We start from the raw sequence: 19,238 nt of genomic DNA on the forward strand, positions 1-19,238 counted from the left end.
GCTTAAAACAGAATAAAAAAAAAAAAGGCTGACCATATCCGTTAAATGTTATCGATTAACTTTCTCCCTATACTCTTCCTTCAAAGCTTTTGTATTAGTTTTTCACCAATAAAAAGGGGGGAGAGGGGAGGAATGTGGAAATACTTTCTTTACTTGATGAGGACTGTGGAAATACTTTCTTTACTTGATAAAAGAATAATTAACTCTAGGGGCGCCTGGGTGGTTCAGTCAGTTAACCGCCTGCCTTTGGCTCAGGTCATGATGTCAGGGTCCTGGGATTGAGTCCCATGTTAAGCTTGCTGCTCAGCCGGGAGGCTGCTTCTCCCTCTCTGTCTCAAATAAATAAATAAAAATCTAAAAAAAACCCAAAAAAACAAAAACAGAGTAACTACTCCAAAATAACACATAACAGTGTACTTGATACATGAAAAGCATTCTGTTAAAAAAACATCAGGAACAAATTGGGATTACCATTTTGATGTTGTTTTAGAAATTCTCATCAATGCATTAAAACATGATTCAGAAATAAGGAATAACAAGAATTAAAAAAGAGAGAGAGACAAATTTATCAAGATCTGCAGACAATGGGACCAAATAAGGAGTTAAAAACCCTGCTAGATTTAATAAGGGTTCTATAAAATGCACTTATACAAAATAAATACTACCTACTAAGAAATCATCACTATTTAGAAAAGGTCAACAGTATTTTGCGGGAACAATATAAAATGTTTGGAAGACTAGGGGCACCTGGGTGGCTTAGTCACTTAAGCAATGACTCTTGATTTTGGCTCAGGTCAGGATCTCGGGATCTTCGCACTGAGCACCGGCTTGGGAGGGGAGGCGGGTGGGGGGGGGTTCTGCTCGGAATTCCCTCCCTCTCCCTCTGCCCCTCCCCCTGCTCATGCGCGCGCTCTCTAAAATAAATAAATTTAAAAAAAAAGTTTGGAAGACTATATATAAAATTTGAAAAAATTCAAAAATAAAATGCAAAAACTGCAGGAAGTATAACTATGGTAAATAAGAATTAATTTAACATGTAAAGAACACAGAGATATAGATTTTAAAACAGTAAAAATTTCTTAATGATATATGACCATTTGGTTTACAAAAGATAAGAATAACTAATTAATATATAGGCAATGTTCAGCCAAATACTTCATTCCTCAAACGAAAAACAGAATAGTCAGAAATATTACATAGCTTCATAAAAACACTGACAATAAAATCTACCTTCCCGCTAGTAGTCCACTGATACAAAAGGAATTTAAATTCCAAATCCACCGGAGGTTACTGTGACAGGAACTGACCATTAGTTCTACCTGTCTTCATCTACAGATGTGCCCCTCCTGAGCCCACGGGCTACTGCGACGCTGTTTCCCTCCACACCTGTATGCATTCGGCATATGTTAGAAAACACATGCGGTCTCCTCTGATTCTTCACTACAAACATCACCAACAAACGGTGAAAGCTAAAATTCAGACTAGAACTTCCACGTATCGTGCAGCAATGCTTTAAGGCCACACAGTCAATCCGCCTGTTAGACAGCAGTACGTGCTTACTTGCTCCTCCGCCACAAGCAGAGGGTGCGTAGATTCTTCACCCACTGACGGCAGGCGTGCACTTCCCACGGAAGGATGTCTGCTTGAGGGATGGGACGAAGCATCTCCAAACGAGGGGTAGCGGGGATAACCATTAGGTAAATTCTGAGCAGCAAACCCTGGAGCTGAGTTTTTGTTTATTGGTTTAAGAAGAAAAGCAGGATATCGGGGCAGGACAGAGAGATAAAAGTGAATGAGAATGGAATGTGCGCTGAGAAAATTAAGCAAGGTGTTTCTGGTAAGACACGACAGAAACCAGAGCACGAACGACACCCTCCTTCCACCCCAACTTTCCATTCACGTTTTAGATAACATAGAACTTTTAATGTTTTCCTACTTAAAATATTAAAAACGTTTATAATTATAAGCTCTAACAGTGTAAAACAAAAAACCTGACTACTATTACACTTATGTTAGCCAATGGTGACTTCTAAGGCGTTACAGATTAAATACCCATAATCCAAAATTTATAAATGTCTACTATTCAAAATACAAGAGGGAAAACTGGTACTTACTTGTAGGTGTTCGAGGTGTTCTGGGGACTTCCAATTCTGTCTGATGATTATTCCTTTCTACAACTGGCTCTTCCACCACATTTATACTATTATTTTGCATAATCTCTTGCAACATGTTAAATAATTCTTCTGCACGGGCACACTTAAAGGCAAAGATTCCTACAAATATAAAAGAGAAGGGGAAAACAGTAGCTATAGCTTTTTTTAAAAAAACACAGGAACACCTGTCAAGAACGAAACTGTAAAGTAAGCATTCTATGCACTGACAGGAAGAAAGGCCTTTTAAATAGATGCCTGATAAATTAATGATATTCTGTTTCAAAACATAAACCCAAAAGGAAATTCACGGAATTTTCCTATGTCTGAGGGAGCTGGCCCAAAACAAGGCAGACAAAAACAAGATTTGAATACTTACTTTCCTCTGCTTTTTAACAGCAGGGGGCGCCCAAATCGCCATTACCAAGGTGATCCTTTACTATTTGACAGTCCCTTCCTGGATAGTTTACAACCCTTACCTTGTTTAACCATCACAACAGTTCTGTGAAGTAGTGATTAGCACTGCCCACGATACAGAAGAAATTTGATGTTCTACCAAGATCATGTAACTTGCCCAAGGCCTTTCAAGCAGTAGGCAGCAAAAAAACCAAACCATGCTCTGTTTGACTCTAAAGTTTAGGTTCTTCCCCCAAAGGGTTATAACAGTAAAGATACATAGTCGATTTACTGGAGCTAATCATCTACTGAAAATCTTAAATAATATGAGTCAAAATTCTGGACATAGAGAATGTGCTTAATAAATTCCTGATAGGGGCGCCTGGGTGGCACAGCGGTTAAGCGTCTGCCTTCGGCTCAGGGCGTGATCCCGGCGTTATGGGATCGAGCCCCACATCAGGCTCCTCCACTAGGAGCCTGCTTCTTCCTCTCCCACTCCCCCTGCTTGTGTTCCCTCTCTCGCTGGCTGTCTCTGTCTCTGTCAAATAAATAAATAAAATCTTTAAATAAATAAATAAATAAATAAATAAATTCCTGATAAATGAAGACACAGTCTACTCTATCTCTTTTCTTAACAATCCACTTAGTTGGGGAAATTTTTTTTCTATCAGGAAAAAAGTAAAGTATTTATTTAAACATTGTAAATAGAATAACTGAAAGAGCAATTTTCAAATGTGATACTGTTTGGGGAAAAAAATTAAAGGCTCTACCTACCTTGTCCAGTTTGACACCTTCGGCCACTTTCAAAAGAAAAGAGATTTGAATCATAGCCATAGCGCCGCAGGCAGAGATAGTGCCATTTGACCGAGTCACGTTTGCGAGTGTATAAAATCAGCTCTGTGTCTGTAAGTTCCATTATGCCAGAACCTAACTCATTCCCATCATCATCCACATTAATGACCTAAAAAAGAAAGTTCAATTAATGCTAACCTAACGTTCCCACTTGACAGTCATACACGAATTCACCAATCTGTCAGTAAAATGCACTGCTGCTGATTGGTTCAGTTATTCGTTCCTTTGTTAGTTCATTCATTAACCAATGTGTGTGCCGGGCATGGATTATGTAGCAGTGAAATATCCTGCTCTACCCACAAGACGCTCACATGCCCAGTGAGGATATAGGATATACAAACACGAAGTCAACAACACAACGCTGTATATGAGCGATTGACAAATGGGTGTGACAGAGGCTGCAAAAGGCAGGAAACGTGGCCTAGGTGGCTGGAGGAGCCTTCACCCGAGAAGAGGAGGGACTTCGGCTGGGCCTCAGGAGAGAACTGATGGGTCAGGGGCTGTGGGGCACATGCTGAAGATGCAGTGCCGTGGCAGAGACGAAGAAGGTATGCTTCAGAGAGACCAAGACAAGACTGGCACAGAGCTCACGGAAGGGGGAGGCCTCGCACTGCTGAGTTTCTGAAAATGGCTAGAGACTACGAGGAGTAGGAAACACTTCGAGAAAACGGTCTATATTCCTGGGACTGGCAGAGCGCTTTCCACATATTTTTCCCATCTAATCCTCAAAACAACCCCAAACTGCAGGTAATACTATTTTCTCCGCTGTACAAAACCGGAACAAACACACAGTGATAACGTAACCTGCCCAAGGTCACAAAGCTACAAAGCAACAGGGTTTCGACTCACACCTGGGTCTGTGTGACCCAGAGGCCACAATGAGTAACAACCTGAGGTCAGACTACAAGAGACACTAAATGGCTGTGGAGAGGTAAGAAATGGAGCATCTGCGCTCTACGTAACAGAACACCAGAAGTTTTAGAATGATGGAAGAGTAAGATTAATATGATGTCAACTGCAGGATGGGTCACAAAGGTGACTGACTCAAGGCAGAGCTAAGAAGTTACCCAGGCATGAAGCAATGACTGGGAGGTGGTGACCAGACTGAAGAGGCACTTATAAAATGGCATTAAAAAAAAAATTTACTAGAACTGTATGGCTCTAATTGGATACAGAGGACCAGAGGGAAAGCAAAAGAGGATTCCACACTGTCGGTAAGAACATACCGTCATCATTTGTTAAAACAAGAAAAGGCAGAGTGGACACAAAGAGAAATAGAAGAGTCTGGAGATAAAAGTGAGAAAGTATGATACATTATGTGAAGAAAAAGAAGAACATCCGACTAGGCAGAGAGATATAACTCAACCAGTTTTACTAACCTTAAACTTGTTCCGATGGTTATCTGGGACAGTGTCTTTATCTGGACAGCTACAACAGCTACCCATGGCTTCTTCAGAAGACCATGTGAGCACTACATGAAAGATAATTTGGAAAAAATTATTAAATGTAGGATACAAAAATCATGAAACAGAAAGAGACAGAAATCATCTAACACAAGTCCTGCATTATTTTGATAAGGAAATTTAAGCTCAAGAAGGTACAGGGCTGAGCTAGATTTCACACACTCAGCTGGTAAATTTTGCTCAGTGACAAGAAAAATAATTTTGTGAGGTAGACTTCATGGAAATCTCAAATTTCCAGTTTAATTTGCAAAGGTCTGCTCTATTTTTAAATTATCTTAAAAAAAAAAAAACCACAAACCAATTAAGGTCTCATCTCATATGTAACACTATTTAAATAAAGTCGTTCATGGAATTAACCCTCAATGGTTTATCAGAAATTTCATGTCCCTCTTTTAATAAAATTCCAAAGGGATGTTGAACTTCAAGGTTGGAAGGTATTTTGATTCTTATTACTCACTGTAGTATATCCTCACCAGGCAAAAGTTGATTGGCAAATAAGACACAAAAACAAATTTGGACTAGTTCATTAAGAGAGAAAAACAACCCAACAATCAAGGAGTAACTCAACGTAGAAAGTATTGGCAAAACTGACACAGCGTGTCTGTCTAATCCTTCTTTCCCACACAAGATTAGAGATAATAGGTTACAGGTGACATTAACTGTTCAAGAAAACTCCAAATGAACAATGGAAAAATTCAAAACATCACTTAAAAATTAAGGGGGAAGAATCAGAATGAATGTGACAATATTTGGAAAAGGGGGAGGGAAGGAAGCATAAAAAGCTATTAAATTTTAATTAAAAACATAAATCTGATAAAACGGGCTTAAAATTCTTCAGGGGCTCTTCACCATGTTTAGGAAAAAATTTGAAGCTTATCAGCATGAAATGAGGTTCTTCACCATCTTGTCACTGGCTACAGATCTAGTCTGAACCCTCTTTGTCTCTGCTTCAAGCCCTCCCAAGTCACACTTAACAATTCCCCCAGAGCAACCATCCTTCCATGCTGCTCCTTTCCCTTCTCAAGATTCAACTGCACAGTTCCTTCAGGAAGCCTTCTCTGATTCCAAGCAACTGGGAGAGTTACACTTCTTACATACCTCCCAAGGCACCCTGGGCTTCCCAGTATCATAGCATTCTTCACGTTGCTTACTTAGTAGAAATTGTGATAGACCATCTGTTTACTTAACCATCATTCCCCCTCTACCGAAGCTCCTTCCGAAGCAGGAAGAGACCTTATGCAGTTTTGCATTCCCCACACCTAACATGTTACCTAGCACACAGCAGTGCTCTAAGTCTCCTGTGAGCTGGATGAACTGAATTGTGTTAAACAAAGGTAAAGAATGCTGGCAGGTATTAAGCAGATGAAAAAGTATACTAGTGCGCAAACCAAAAGAAGTGATAAAGTAGTAAAGTTAATTAAGCCTCATATTTGGTACTTTGCTCTAAGTAATATGCCAGCTAAATAACATGGCATAAAGATGATTAATCACAGCATGTACTTCTGAAGAGTCATGAGTCTAAAGGGAAAGACAGAGATGTAAACAGATAATGCATTATGATTAAATGTTATATGAGAATATGAGAAGACTTCTGCGGACACAGAAAAGGGAGCAAATAACTTTCTGGGTTAGCAGGGCAGGAAGCACCATCTGAGCTGGTACTCCAAAGGGTGAACGGAAACAGTGCACTGGGCAAAAGATAGAAACTTGAGACAGGTAAGAGCACAAAGAATACAAAGACAAAGGTCATGAAAGATCATGAAAGGTGGTACTGCATTCAGAAAAAAGTGAGGTGTCCAAGATGACTGGAGCACAGGGTCAGCTGTAACATAAGCAGGGGCCAAACCATATAAAGGGTCCTGAACAACGAGGTGCGAACTGGGACTCCAAGTAACTTGAAGCTAGACGGCATCCAGTGTCTTCCCAGTCAAATGGACATGACTCTATCATGGCATTTATCACATTCTACTGTAATGTTTATCTGTCTCAACGTTCACTTCACTGTGATTTCCCTGAAGATAGGAACCTTCTCTTCTTAATTTTCTAGGGCACTAAACGTACCACCTGACATAGCCACGTCCTGACGTGGTCCGCAAGCGTTTAATTTAAAAAAATTAATACAGGCATACCTTGGAGATATTGTAAGTTTGCTTCCAGACCACGGCAAAAAAGCAAGTGTCACAATAAAGTGAGTCAATCACTGTTTTGGTTCCCAGTGCACATAAAAGCTACGTACGCGCTATACCACAGTCTAGTCACGTGCAACAGCAGTATGTCTCACAAAACAATGTATGTACCTTAGCGAAAAAGTACGTCATTGCTAAAAACGCTAACCATCAATCCAAGCTTTCAGTGAGTCATTATCACTGATCCCAGTTCATCATAACAAATAAAATAATAATGAAAAAGTTTGAAACACTGTGAGAATTACCAAAATGTGACACAGAGACACAAAGAGAACAAATGCTATTGGAAAAATGGCGTTGACAGACTTGCTCAAAGCAGGGTTGCCACAAACCTTCAATTTGTAAAAATCACAGTATCTGCAAAGCACAATAAAGCAAAGTGCAATAAAACAAGGAATGCCTGAAAACACTTAATAAATTATGGGATGAGAGAGAGGCAAAGGAATACTAAAAACATTTTTTTTAAGTAGAGGGATAAATGCCAGAAACCAAGTCTTCTTGAAATTACACGCCCATCCTCCCCACTGACCTGCTCCTGAACATGAAGAGCTAAGAGATTCCTACAGTGTAGCTTCTGCTTCACAAGGTGGGGCTTCAAAGGAATAATTTTAAACTATTTCTCAAAAGGAGTAGAAAATCATTCTTTTTTTGTTTTGTTTTAAAGATTTTTTTAAAATTTTTTTAAAGTAATCTCTATAGCCAACATGGGGCTCAAACTCACAACCCCGAGATCAAGAGCCACACGCTCCCCCGACTGAGCCAGCCAGGGAGCCCTAGAAAATCATTCTTCTACTTGCCACCTCCCGGGCTACCTATGAAGGCAGCACCTCCTGTGTCGTCAAGGACATGTGGGCGGTGGCGCAACCTACTTGAAACTCTATCCACACGGAATGTTTCAATTCAGTACAACACTAATTAATGAAAAGCCTAATATGTGACCCAAAAGCCTTGTATGCCATACTAAGGAGAATGAATTTTATCCTACGCATAATGGGAAGCCAGCGAAGAATCTGAAGTAGGAAAGTGAGGTGCTCAGAATTTCATTTTAAACATATCCACCTGCAGAATAAATTTAAGTGGTAGTTCAGCTCAGAGAAGAAAAACCAGTTCAAGAATACTGAAAAATGAAATATGCTACAGACCTAACTCCAGAGCAGCAATACTAGGAATAAAGACAAAAAAAGATGAATTTTTAAAATACTCAGGGAGACCCGTCAGCAGCATGGAGCAGTCGGCTAAGCAGACAGGAAGGAAGAGGCACTTTCTAGCGTGGCCGATGATGGGTGCTGGTTCCATTACCTGAGACAGAAAACACCACGGTGCTCTTCAAGTAGAAATGGTGGTGGTTAGTTCAGTTTTAGACATGTTAAGTGGAGATTTTAGAGAACCACCAAATGGAGATATGCAACAGAGTTAAATACATGAGTATGGATTTGAGGAAGGAGGTAAATTATTGATACACACATGGTATTTGAAGCCATAAAGCAGAAAATACTGCCCAAGGACAGTATCAAGAGGGGTCTTTAGTTGAAATTCTGGGGAATTTCAATTCTAATTCTGGGACACGTGGAAGTACTGGAGGAGAGGGAAGAAGTGAAGGAGAAAAAAAAAAATCAAAATAGTATCAGCTGAAAAAAGAAAGTGTCAAGAAGGAGGGTTCCATTCACAGTAGACTGCTAGAAGCAGAAACCAAACCGAAGCGAAGAAATGGAAGATAAGGAAGCAGCCCCCCAGGGAATGGAAACTGCTGTTTCAAGAACAGGTTCAACAAGGAGAGGGCAGAGTGCTTCTGTGTAGAAAGACATGGTTTGAATAGAAAATATGTTGCTTGAGTTATTTGTTTTCAGATGACACAGACTGATGCGGGTTTGTGACCAGTAGGTCAGGAAAGGTTAAAATATTTAGGAAAAAAACCAAAAGAAAAAAATGTGCTATATGATGGCTCAAGACAGAAGGGGAAACTGGAGAAGAGGAGTTGCAGGACCCAGAATGAGAAGTCTGCCCCTAGAAGTAGGAATGCCTTGTCCTCTGAGGAGAGACGGAAGAAAATAAGGATGGACGAAGCATAGTAGAGAAGCTGAAGAAGGTAACACCTCTCATCCTAAATGTCCTTCGTGAAATAGAAGGCAAGTTTGCAGAATGAGGGACTTGAGGAGAATGGCAGGATTATTCACAGAGGGGCTGCCCAAGAAAGGCAGCAGGATGATTAAGCAGGCTGCCCTGAGGGCTCAGTAGAAGCTGGAGGGGAAGACTATGCTGTTTCTGCAGCAGCGCTCGGCAGTTCAGAGGGCAGACTGTGCAAGTGACCCAGGGTCAGAGGGTAAGAGCACAAGGAAATTAAAGGATATTGGCAATAACGGGGGTTTGAAGTGATGGATCATCAGGTCTGGTCAGGACAGAAGTAAAGAAAGAGGCCTGATGAAATGGGGAAGCAAATGGAGGCAAAAAGGAACAGGAGGCCTCAGTAAGGCTGAAGAACAGGCTTAGTAGGAGCAAGAGACTGAAACAGCTGGAACAATGGGAAGCTGTGGTCAATCCTCCAACACAGGAGACTTTTTAATGTGGAGTCTCATCCACATCTCTGCCTCCTCCTGAACCACAAACTCCTAGGCGAGGGGAAAGGCAAGATACCAGATATTCTGCATTTACGACCACCAGGTTAGTATTTGGAGACCACATCTGAGTTGTGTAAGACCTAATAATGTGCACTAATAAACACTTGATGAGAAACCATATGATTTCACCATCTTACCCAACCAAATTCATAACCCGGCAAAAACATAACTATGCTCCCTCGAGAAAGCAACACAGGAAAGTAACCGAGCGTACATTCAAGAACAAAAGATAGCTACGGTCTGGGAAGATTGATACTGCAGAAAGTTGGCTAAATATTTTAAATTCGTAAACACTGCCTTAGTTTAATTAAAGCCATTTGTCCTTATTCGCTGGAGGTGACAGCAAGTCAAGGAGGCAACATGATTGCATTCAAGAAAGCTTGACTAAAATCTCTTGTTTAAAAGAATATAATGTGAATTTGAAGTTTTTTCTTTTCTCAGGTAAACCTCAACTTACCTAGATCTGGCCATTAATATTCTTAGCCTCTTCTGCAGCATCAGGAGTTTAATCATACTTCAAAATACCATGTTTTCTTTGTTTGCTGACTTAACCTAGAAACAGAAAAAAGTCAAGAATTTATTTCTTTTAAAACAATGATTTTCCTTATGAGACTTTTGGTAGCACTGTTAGTTCAATTAATCTATTTCAATAAACTCAAAAGTATAAAGATCTGATTAATATATAAGATTTATTTTTAAAATGAAAATGACACGTACAGGTTATCATTCATACAGTCAAGTAAAAATGCTATAGTCTAAGTTCTAGGATGTTTGGATATCAGAACCTTTAGAAGCTGTTGACTCTGGCTTCTCCACTATAGCTATCACACTGGACAAATCATGTATCTCTATACTTAAGCCTCCTCAGCCACAAAATGAGAGGTGAGACTAAACCACCTCCGAAGTTCCTTTCCAGTTCTAATTTCACCAAGTGGCAGACTAATTCTCCACCACCAGTCACTTTCCTTAAACCTCGCCGCCACTCCTCCCAAGAACAGACTCTTCAGAGTCCACCCACTGTACCTTTCTAATCTACAAGACCCTTCCAGAACCAAATCAGAGCACTCAGTCATCAGGAAACGGTCGATATGAACAAGAATGCCACACAATCAGGATAATGATATACCTTATAAGCAATAAATTACAATCTAGAGTTTCAAGAGATTTCAATATACTTTTAGGAAATTTCTGGTCAATCTATTCCCTTTTTACAACACAGAAAAAATCAAACTCAAACATGGGCGCTAATGTTTACCGAATAACTACATTGTATCAGGCATTAGGGGTTTTGCGAATACTCCCATTTTAATCTACATATTAACTAGAGTTAAAGGATTGATATCCAAAATGAACACTTTCAAATCATGAACCCACATGCAAACAGAATTTTCAACTCTGGACTTCAAACCAGTATACAAAATAAGCAGCTTGGCCAGGCGTCTGCTTGTGCCCCTCATCAGCTGCAGCTGCACCCCATGTTAGATTGAGCAGCACCCCACCGCCTCTGCCTCAGCACACCCTTCTTTTCTCCAGAAGCTTAATATATATTACGCTTTGTGTTTGGCTTGCAAAGTTATCTAGCTAATTCCAACAGAAATCATTTCTCTTATATGAATACATATTGTTTGTTCATCTCTCTCTCTTCTGGGAGATGTTAGCCAGCCAATGAACTCAGGAAATTCCCTCTTCCTCTTTTTATTCATTCCATTTATAAGTATCTTACAACTCCCATCCTGAAATAAGTTTAATCATAGTAAATAGGCTTAAAAGAGGTGATCCTTCCATAACCCTAAATCAAGGAAAAGTCTTAAGTTTTGAAATGAAACACATTAAATAATCAGTGTACCAACCTACACAGCTCTTGAAAATATTAAAAAGCATCCAACAAAATCTCTGAAAATTTCTGTCCCACCTTTAGACTTTTTCCTCTTTTCCTAATTTTCTTTGAGTAAAAGACACATAACATAAAACTTACCATCCTACCTATGTTTAAGTGTCCAGTCATGTTAAATATACTCAATAGTGTTGTGTGACCACTATCCAGAACTTCTTACAAAATGGAAATTCTGTACCCATTAAACATCTCATTTCCCCTCCCAGCTAATCCTGGCAACCACCATTCTACTTTCTGTCTCTATGAGTTTGACTGCTCTGGGTACCTCATATAAATGAGATCATACAGTATTCATCTTTTTGTGCCTGCCTTCTTTCACTAGGCATAATGTCTTGAAGTTCATCCGTGTTGTAACAGGTGTCAGAATTTCCTCTTAAAGGCTGAACAATATTCCATTTATACACATACATACACACACACACACACACACACACACACAATTTTCCTTATCCATTCATCTATTGATGGACATTTATCCACCTCTTGGCTATTGTGAATAATGACGCAGCTGTGAACATGAATGTACAAATCTCTTTGGGACCATGCTTTCAATTCTCCTGAATACAGACCCAGAAGTGATATTGCTGACCACATGGAGATTCTATTTCTTATTTTTTGAGCAACTGCTATACTGTTTTCCATAGCAGCTGCAGCATTTACTTTCCCATGAGCACTGCACATGAGTTCCAGTCTCTCCACATTCTCACCAACATGTTTTCCGTTTTTGTTTGTTGGTATTAGCCATCACAATGGGTGTGAGGTGGTATCTCAATGTAGTTTTGATTTGCATTGCCCTAATAATGATCTTGGGGATCTTTTCATGTGCTTATTATTAAACATTCATATATCTTCTTTGGAGAAATGTCTATTCAAGTCCTTGGCCTATTTTTGAGTTGGAATGTTCTTTTGTTTTGGACTTTTAGAAGTTCTCTATATATTCTGGATATTAATCCCTTATCAAATATATGGTTCACAAATATTTTCTCCCATTCTGTGGGTTGCCATCTGCAGTCTGTTGAATAGTGCTTTTTAATGTACAAAAATTTTTGTTTTTCATCAAGTCCAACTTGTCTATTTTTACTTTTGTGGCCTATGCTTCTGGTGTCATATCCAAGAAAGCACTGCCAAATTCAATGTCATGAAGCTTTTGTTTAATGTTTTCTTCTAAGAACTGTATTGTTTTATGAATTATATTTAGGTCTGTGATCCATTTTGAGTTAATTTTTGTATGTGGTATTAGGTGAGGGTCCAAGTTCATTCTTTTGCATCTGGATATCCAGTTTCCCCAGAATCATTTGTTGAAAAAATTGTCCTTTCACCACTGAATGGTACTGGCACTTTTGCCAAACTTCAGTTGACCAAATATGTGAGGGTGTGTTTCTGGATTCTCTATTCTATTCCATTCTATCTATTCTATTCCGTTTCATTCCAAAAACCATATTGTTTTGATTACTGGAGCTCTGTAGTAAGTTTTGAAATCTGGAAGTGTGAGTCATCCAGTTTTGCTATTCCTTTTCAAAAGATGCTTTGGCTATTTGGGGTCTCTTGAGATTCCACACAAATTTTAGGAAGGGTTTTTTTCTATTTTTGAGAAAAAAATCATTAGAATTTTGATAGGGGTTGCATTGAATTTGCAGATCTCTTTGAACAGCACTGACATTTTAACAATATTACATCTTCGAATTCGTGAACATGAGGTGTATTTAGTTATGTATTCTTTAATTTCTTTCAGCAATGTTTTGTAGATTTTACTGTACAAGTCTTTCATCCCCTTGGTTAACTTAATTCCTAAGTATTTTATTCTTGTTAATGGAACTGTTCTAGTAAATGGAACTGCCTTTGTAATTTTCCTTCAGATTGTTCATTGTTAGTGTAGAGAAGCATAACTAATTTTTGCCTTTGTGTCCTACTACTTTGTCAAATTCGTTTATTCGTCCTAAAAATTCTTTGTGTGTGGAATCTTTCAGTACATATAAGATCGTATCATCTGCAAACAGATAATTTTACTTCTTTCTTTCCAATGTGGATGCCTTCTATTCCTCTTTCTTGCCTAACTACTCTGGCTAGAACTTCCAGTACTATGTTGAATAAAAGTAATGAATGTAGGCATCCACACTTTGTTCCAATCTTAGAGGAAAACCCCTCAGTCTTTCATTACTGAGTCTGATCACTGTAGGTTTTTCATAGATGGCTTTTATTACGTTGAGGCAGTTTCCTTCTATTCCTTGTTTTTTAATGTTTCTACGATGAAAAAATACTGAATTTTGTCAAATACCTTTTAAATGAGATGATCATGTGGGGGTTTTTTCCTTCATCTCATGAATGTGGTACATTACATTGCTTGATTTTTCTATGTTGTACCACCCTTGCATTCCAAGAATAAATCCTACTTTGTCATGGTATATAATTTTTTAAATATGTGGCTGAATTTGGTTTGCTGATATTTTGTTGAGGATGTTTGCATCAACGTTCATAAGAGATACTGGGGGGCATCTGGCTGGCTCAGTTGGTGGAGCATGCGGCTCTTGATCTCAGGGCTGTAAGACTGAGCCCAACGTTGGGTATAGAGATTACTTAAAAATAAAATCTTTTAAAAAGGGGGGGAGGACATTGGTCTGTAGTTTTCTTTTCTTACAGTGTTTTTGTCTGGCTTTGGCATCAGGGTAATGCTGGCCTCATAGAATGAATTAAGGAGTGTTCCCTTTTCTTCAGATTTTTGGAAAAATTTGAAAAGAGCAGATACTAATTCCTTAACTATTTGGTAGAACTCACCAGTGAAATCAGTCCTTTTCTAGTCAGGATATTTTTGATTACTGATTCAATCTCCTTACTAGTTACAGGTCTATTCAGATTTTTCTTTCTTTCTTTCTTTCTTTTTCCTTCTTTCTTCCTTTCTTGGTTTTTTTTTTTTTTTTTTTTTTTGTGATTCAGTCTTGGTAGGTTTTATTTCTAGGAATTTGTCCAATTTATCAAAGTTATATAATTTGTTAGTATACAACTGTGCACAGTACTCTCTTATAATTTGGTAGAATCTGTAATGATGTCCCCACTTTCATTTCTTATTTTAGTAATTCAAGTCTTCCCTCCTTTTAAAAAATAGTCTATCTAGCTAAACATTTGCCAACTTTGTTGATCTTTTTAAAGAATCAACTTTTTTATTTCTATTCTCTATATCATGTATCTCTGCTCTAAACTTTATTTCCTTCCTTCTGCTAGTTTTGGTTTTAGTTTATTCTTCTTTTTCTAGTTCCTTAAGTTATAAAGTCAGGTTGTTAATTTGAGGTCTTTCTTATTTTTTAAAGTAATAAGCATTTACAGCTGTAAATTTCCCCCTTAATACTGCTTTCTCTGGGTCCCATTAGTTTTGGCATATTGTGTTTTATTTTCATTTATCTCTAATCATTATCTAAGTTTCCTAGTGTTGTCCACTGGTTGTTTAAAAATGTGTTAATTTCCAGAATTTTGTGGTTTTTTTCAAGTTTTCTTTCTGTTATTGATTTTTTTTTAAAGATTTTATTGGTTTATTTGAGAGACAGAGTGAGAGATAGCACCAGAGAGGGGAGGGTCAGAGGGGGAAGCAGACTCCCCACTGAGCAGAGAGCCCGATGTGGGACTCAATCCTAGGACTCCAGGATCATGACCTGAGCCGAAGGCAGATGCTTAACCAAGTGAGCCACCCAGGTGCCCCTGTTATTGATTTCTAACTTAATCTCCTGTGGTTAGAGAAGATACTTTGTATGATATTAGTTTCATGTATAAAAAAATAATAAAAATTAAAATTAAAATAAAATCTAAGACTTACTTTCTGGCCTAACATATCATCTATCCTGGAAAATGGCCCATGTGCACTTGAGAAAAATGTGGATGCTATTATTGTTGGGTACAGTGTTTTGTTTTGTTTTGTTTTAAAGATTTTATTTATTTATTTATTTGACAGAGACAGCCAGCGAGAGAGGGAACACAAGCAGGGGGAGTGGGAGAGGAAGAAGCAGGCTCCCAGCGGAGGAGCCTGACGTGGGGCTCGATCCCAGGACCCCGGGATCACGCCCTGAGCCGAAGGCAGATGCTTAATGACTGAGCCACCCAGGCGCCCCTGGGTAGTGTTTTGTATGTCTGTTAGCTCTACTTGGTTATGCTATTTTCTTTCCTATATTCTATTATTGTGAGTAGGGTGCTGAAGTCTCCAACTACTATTGTAAAACTATTTCTGCCTTCAATTCGTCAGTTTTTACTTTGTATATTTTGATGGTCTGTCATTAGGTACATAAGTGTTTATAACTGTTATACATTCTTGCTCTGTTGAATATTTTATTGATATGTAATATTGTTCTTTGTCTCTTATAACCTTTTTATTATTTTTTAAAGATTTTATTATTTGACATAGAGAGAGAGAGAGCACATGTAGGGGGAGCAGCAGGCAGAGGAAGAAGCAGGCTCCCTGCTGAGCAGGGAGCCCGACTGTGGGGCTCAATCCCAGGACCCTGGGATTGTGACCTAAGCCAAAGGCAGACACTTAACCAACTGAGCCACCCAGGTACCCCTCTTATAACCTTTTTAAATTTAAAGTCTATTTTATCTGATATTAGTATAGTCACTCCTGCCCTCTATTGGTTACTATCTGCATGTAATATATTCTTCCGTCTTTTTACTTTCAATCTATTTGTCTTTGGATCTCAAGTGAGTCTCTTTGTAGAGAGCATATAGTTGGATCGTGTATTTTTATCCATTCTGCCAGTCTGTCTTCTGACTGGAGAGCTTAATGCGTTTACAACTAAAGTAATACCTGATAAGGAGGGACTTCTGTCATTTTCTATTTGTTTACTACATGTCTTACGCTTTTTTGTCTCTCATTTCCCATATTGCTGTCTTCTATTGTGTTTAGCTGATTTTTTATAGTGAAATGTTTAAATTCCTTTCTAATTTTCTTTTGTGTGTATATTCTATAGCTATTTTCTTTGTGGTTACCATGGGGATTAGATTTCACATCCTAATGTTATAATGGTCCAACGTGAATTTATCCCAGCTTAACATCAATAACATACAAAACCTCTGCTCCTTTACAGCTCCATCCCCACTCCTTTCAGTTACCGATGTCCTAAAGCTATCTTTATACACTGTGTGCCCAAATACACAAACTAATCATTCTTTTAAATGTATTAGTCTCTCTCTTTTTTTTTAAGATTTTATTTATTTGAGAGGAGAGAGAGAGAAGGCGGGGAGACCAGAGGGAGAGGGAGAAGCAGACTCCCAGCTGAGCAGGGAACCCAATGTGGGACTCGATCCCAGGACCCTGGGATCGTGACCTGAGCTGAAGGCAGACACTTAACTGACCGAGCCACCCAGGCACCCCGTATTAGTCTCTTATATAGAGAACAAAAGAATTACAAGCCAAAATTACAATACTAGCTTTTTCCCCCTTTAAAACATATTAGTTTCTTAATCATGTAGAAAACAAAAAGTGTAGTTACAAATCGTTCTTACAACAGTACTAGCTTTTATAACTCCCCTTTATTTATCTTTAGTGAGACCTTCATTTCTCCGTATGGCTTCAAGTTACTGTCTAGTGTCCTTTTTGGTTTCACCTTGCAGGACTCCCTTGCATATTTCTTACAGGGCAGGTCTAGTGGTAATGAACTTCCTCAGCTTTTGTTTATCTGGGAATGTCTTAATTTCCCCATCACTTTTGAAGGACAGTTTTACCAGATACAGAATTCTTGGTTGACAGTTTTTTTCTTTTAGCTCTTTGAATATATAAGCCTACTGCCACCTGGCCTCCAAAGTTTCTAATGAGCAATTTGCTAATAATCTTATTGACGATACCTTGTATGTGATGATTTGTTTCTCTCTTGCTGCTTTCAAGATTCCTTGCCTTTGGGGTGTGCCGGGGTGGCTGAGTTGGTTAAGCATCTGCCTTCAGCTTGGGTCATGATCTCAGGATCCTGGGATTGCGCCCCACATGGGGCTCCCTGCTCAGCGGGGAGCCTGCTTCTCCCTCTCTCTCTGCTCTCCCCCACTTGTGCTCGCTCGCTATCTCTCTCTCTCAAATAAATAAAATCTTAAATAGAAAAGATTCCTTGTCTTTGGCTTTAGGAAGTTTAATTATAATGCATCTTGGTTGTGTCTCTTTGAGTTAATCTTATTTAGAGTGCAAAGAGCTCCCTGAATGTTTATATTCGTGTCTTTCATCAAATATGGGAAGTTTTCAGCCCTTATTTCTTCAAATATTCTCTCCTCCCCTTTCTCTCATCTCCTTCTCGCACTCCCATATGTACGTCGCTCCACTTGACTATGTCCCACAGGTCTCTCAGACTCTGCTCATTTCTCTTCAATCTGTTCTCCTTCCATTCCTCAAACTTAATAATTTCCATTGTTCCATTTTCAAATTTGCTGACTTTTTGCTCTGCCTACTCACATCTGCCTTTGAAACTACTGAATTTTTCATTTTAGTTACTGTACTTTTCAGCTGCACAATTTCTATTTGATTTCTTCTTGTTTTCTCTTTATTGGTATTTTTTCTGTTTTCCACATTTTCCTTTAATTCTCTGAGCATCTTTAAGACCATTGTTTCATCTTTCTGTAACATGTCTATCATCAGAACTTTTTCAGGGGCAATTTCTGTTGATTTTTTTTTCCTTTAAATGGACCATACTTTCTTATTTCTTTGTATGCCTTATGGCTTTATTGTTGAAAACTGGATATTTTAATAAAAAATATGGTAATTCTGGAAATCGGATTCTCCCCTTTTCCTTTTCCCCTTTGCTGTTTTTTGTGATTGTTTTTATTTTTATTTTTTTGATTGTTGTACACTGGCTCTGTGCCAACAGTCAGCCTGACATCTGAACTCGAGTTCTTGTCTTTTCAGATCTTTTCTGGGCCTTTTTCTGGACAAGTGTGGTCACCTTCAAATTTTCCCTGTATAGGCAGTTGTTTTTGAATGTTGTAGTCTGTAATGTCTGTTTCCCAAAAGGGAAAAAAAGAAAAATGAATGGGGCAAAAGAAGGTGCTAGTCCTTTAAAATCCTAGAAGTCACCTTCACTGGAGGGGAGGGGCTTGCAACAATGGCGGAGGCGCAACAACAATGGTTGGTTGCCCGCTTCTTTGTGTGTACCTCTGTGATCAGAAGCAACAATCAGTGCCAAAGCACAAATCTCTGACATTTGGAAAAGAGGATCTTTTTTGCCTATCCTGGCTTTCACAAGCTGTGTGTAAGCTGCGCAGGGCTGGAGGAAAAGATGGGTAGCTGTGCTAAGAGGTAAAACTGACTGAAATTAATTGCAATTTATAACCAAGCCTTCTGGCACATGCAGGTCTTCAACAACTTCAGTAACTTGGAAGCACTAAAACAGCTATGTAAGATTCTGCCAGTGCAATTGTTGCTTAGGTGGGGAAAGATTACTGATGCTTCCTATTCTACCATACATTTTGAGTATCAATATATATTCAGTTTTGTCATTTTAATTCCTTGATTATCAGCACTGCCAAAGTATTATGAAGTTTTTACTTGCTTTTATTGTTTTTCAATGCAAATATTCAGCATGTCCGTTGTATCAGGGATTAAAAGACTTTATGGGCTTCATTCAAAAGGATACTTCCTATACAAAAACACATTCTGAGTTCCAAATAACTGATATAAAACAGCACTCCTGGAATGAATATAACCCAATGGACCAAAGGTGTCCTGC

General features: G+C 38.8%; 1 protein-coding gene across 19 annotated transcripts in view; it reads right to left on the reverse strand.

Moving 5' to 3' along the window:
- Window positions 1-19,238, reverse strand: part of FRS2 (fibroblast growth factor receptor substrate 2) — a 112,380-nt gene that overhangs the window by 5,805 nt on the left and 87,337 nt on the right. For 18 of the 19 annotated variants that reach the window (XR_008960822.1, XR_006409742.3, XR_006409740.3 and 15 more), the window contains 5 exons: window positions 10,120-10,214; window positions 4,778-4,869; window positions 3,321-3,507; window positions 2,115-2,273; window positions 1,561-1,724 (listed from right to left, as the gene is read on the reverse strand). Coding sequence is in view for 16 of the 19 variants with exons in the window: in XM_057316559.1 (XP_057172542.1) it covers window positions 1,561-1,724; window positions 2,115-2,273; window positions 3,321-3,507; window positions 4,778-4,843 (576 nt within the window). In the remaining 3 variants the exon portion in view is untranslated. The remainder of the gene's footprint in view (window positions 1-1,560; window positions 1,725-2,114; window positions 2,274-3,320; window positions 3,508-4,777; window positions 4,870-10,119; window positions 10,215-19,238) is intronic. The other variant, XM_057316560.1, reaches the window with a different exon arrangement.

Source organism: Ursus arctos, unplaced genomic scaffold (genome assembly GCF_023065955.2).
Source record: "Ursus arctos isolate Adak ecotype North America unplaced genomic scaffold, UrsArc2.0 scaffold_21, whole genome shotgun sequence".
In the NCBI taxonomy this organism is placed as follows: Eukaryota; Metazoa; Chordata; class Mammalia; order Carnivora; family Ursidae; genus Ursus; species Ursus arctos.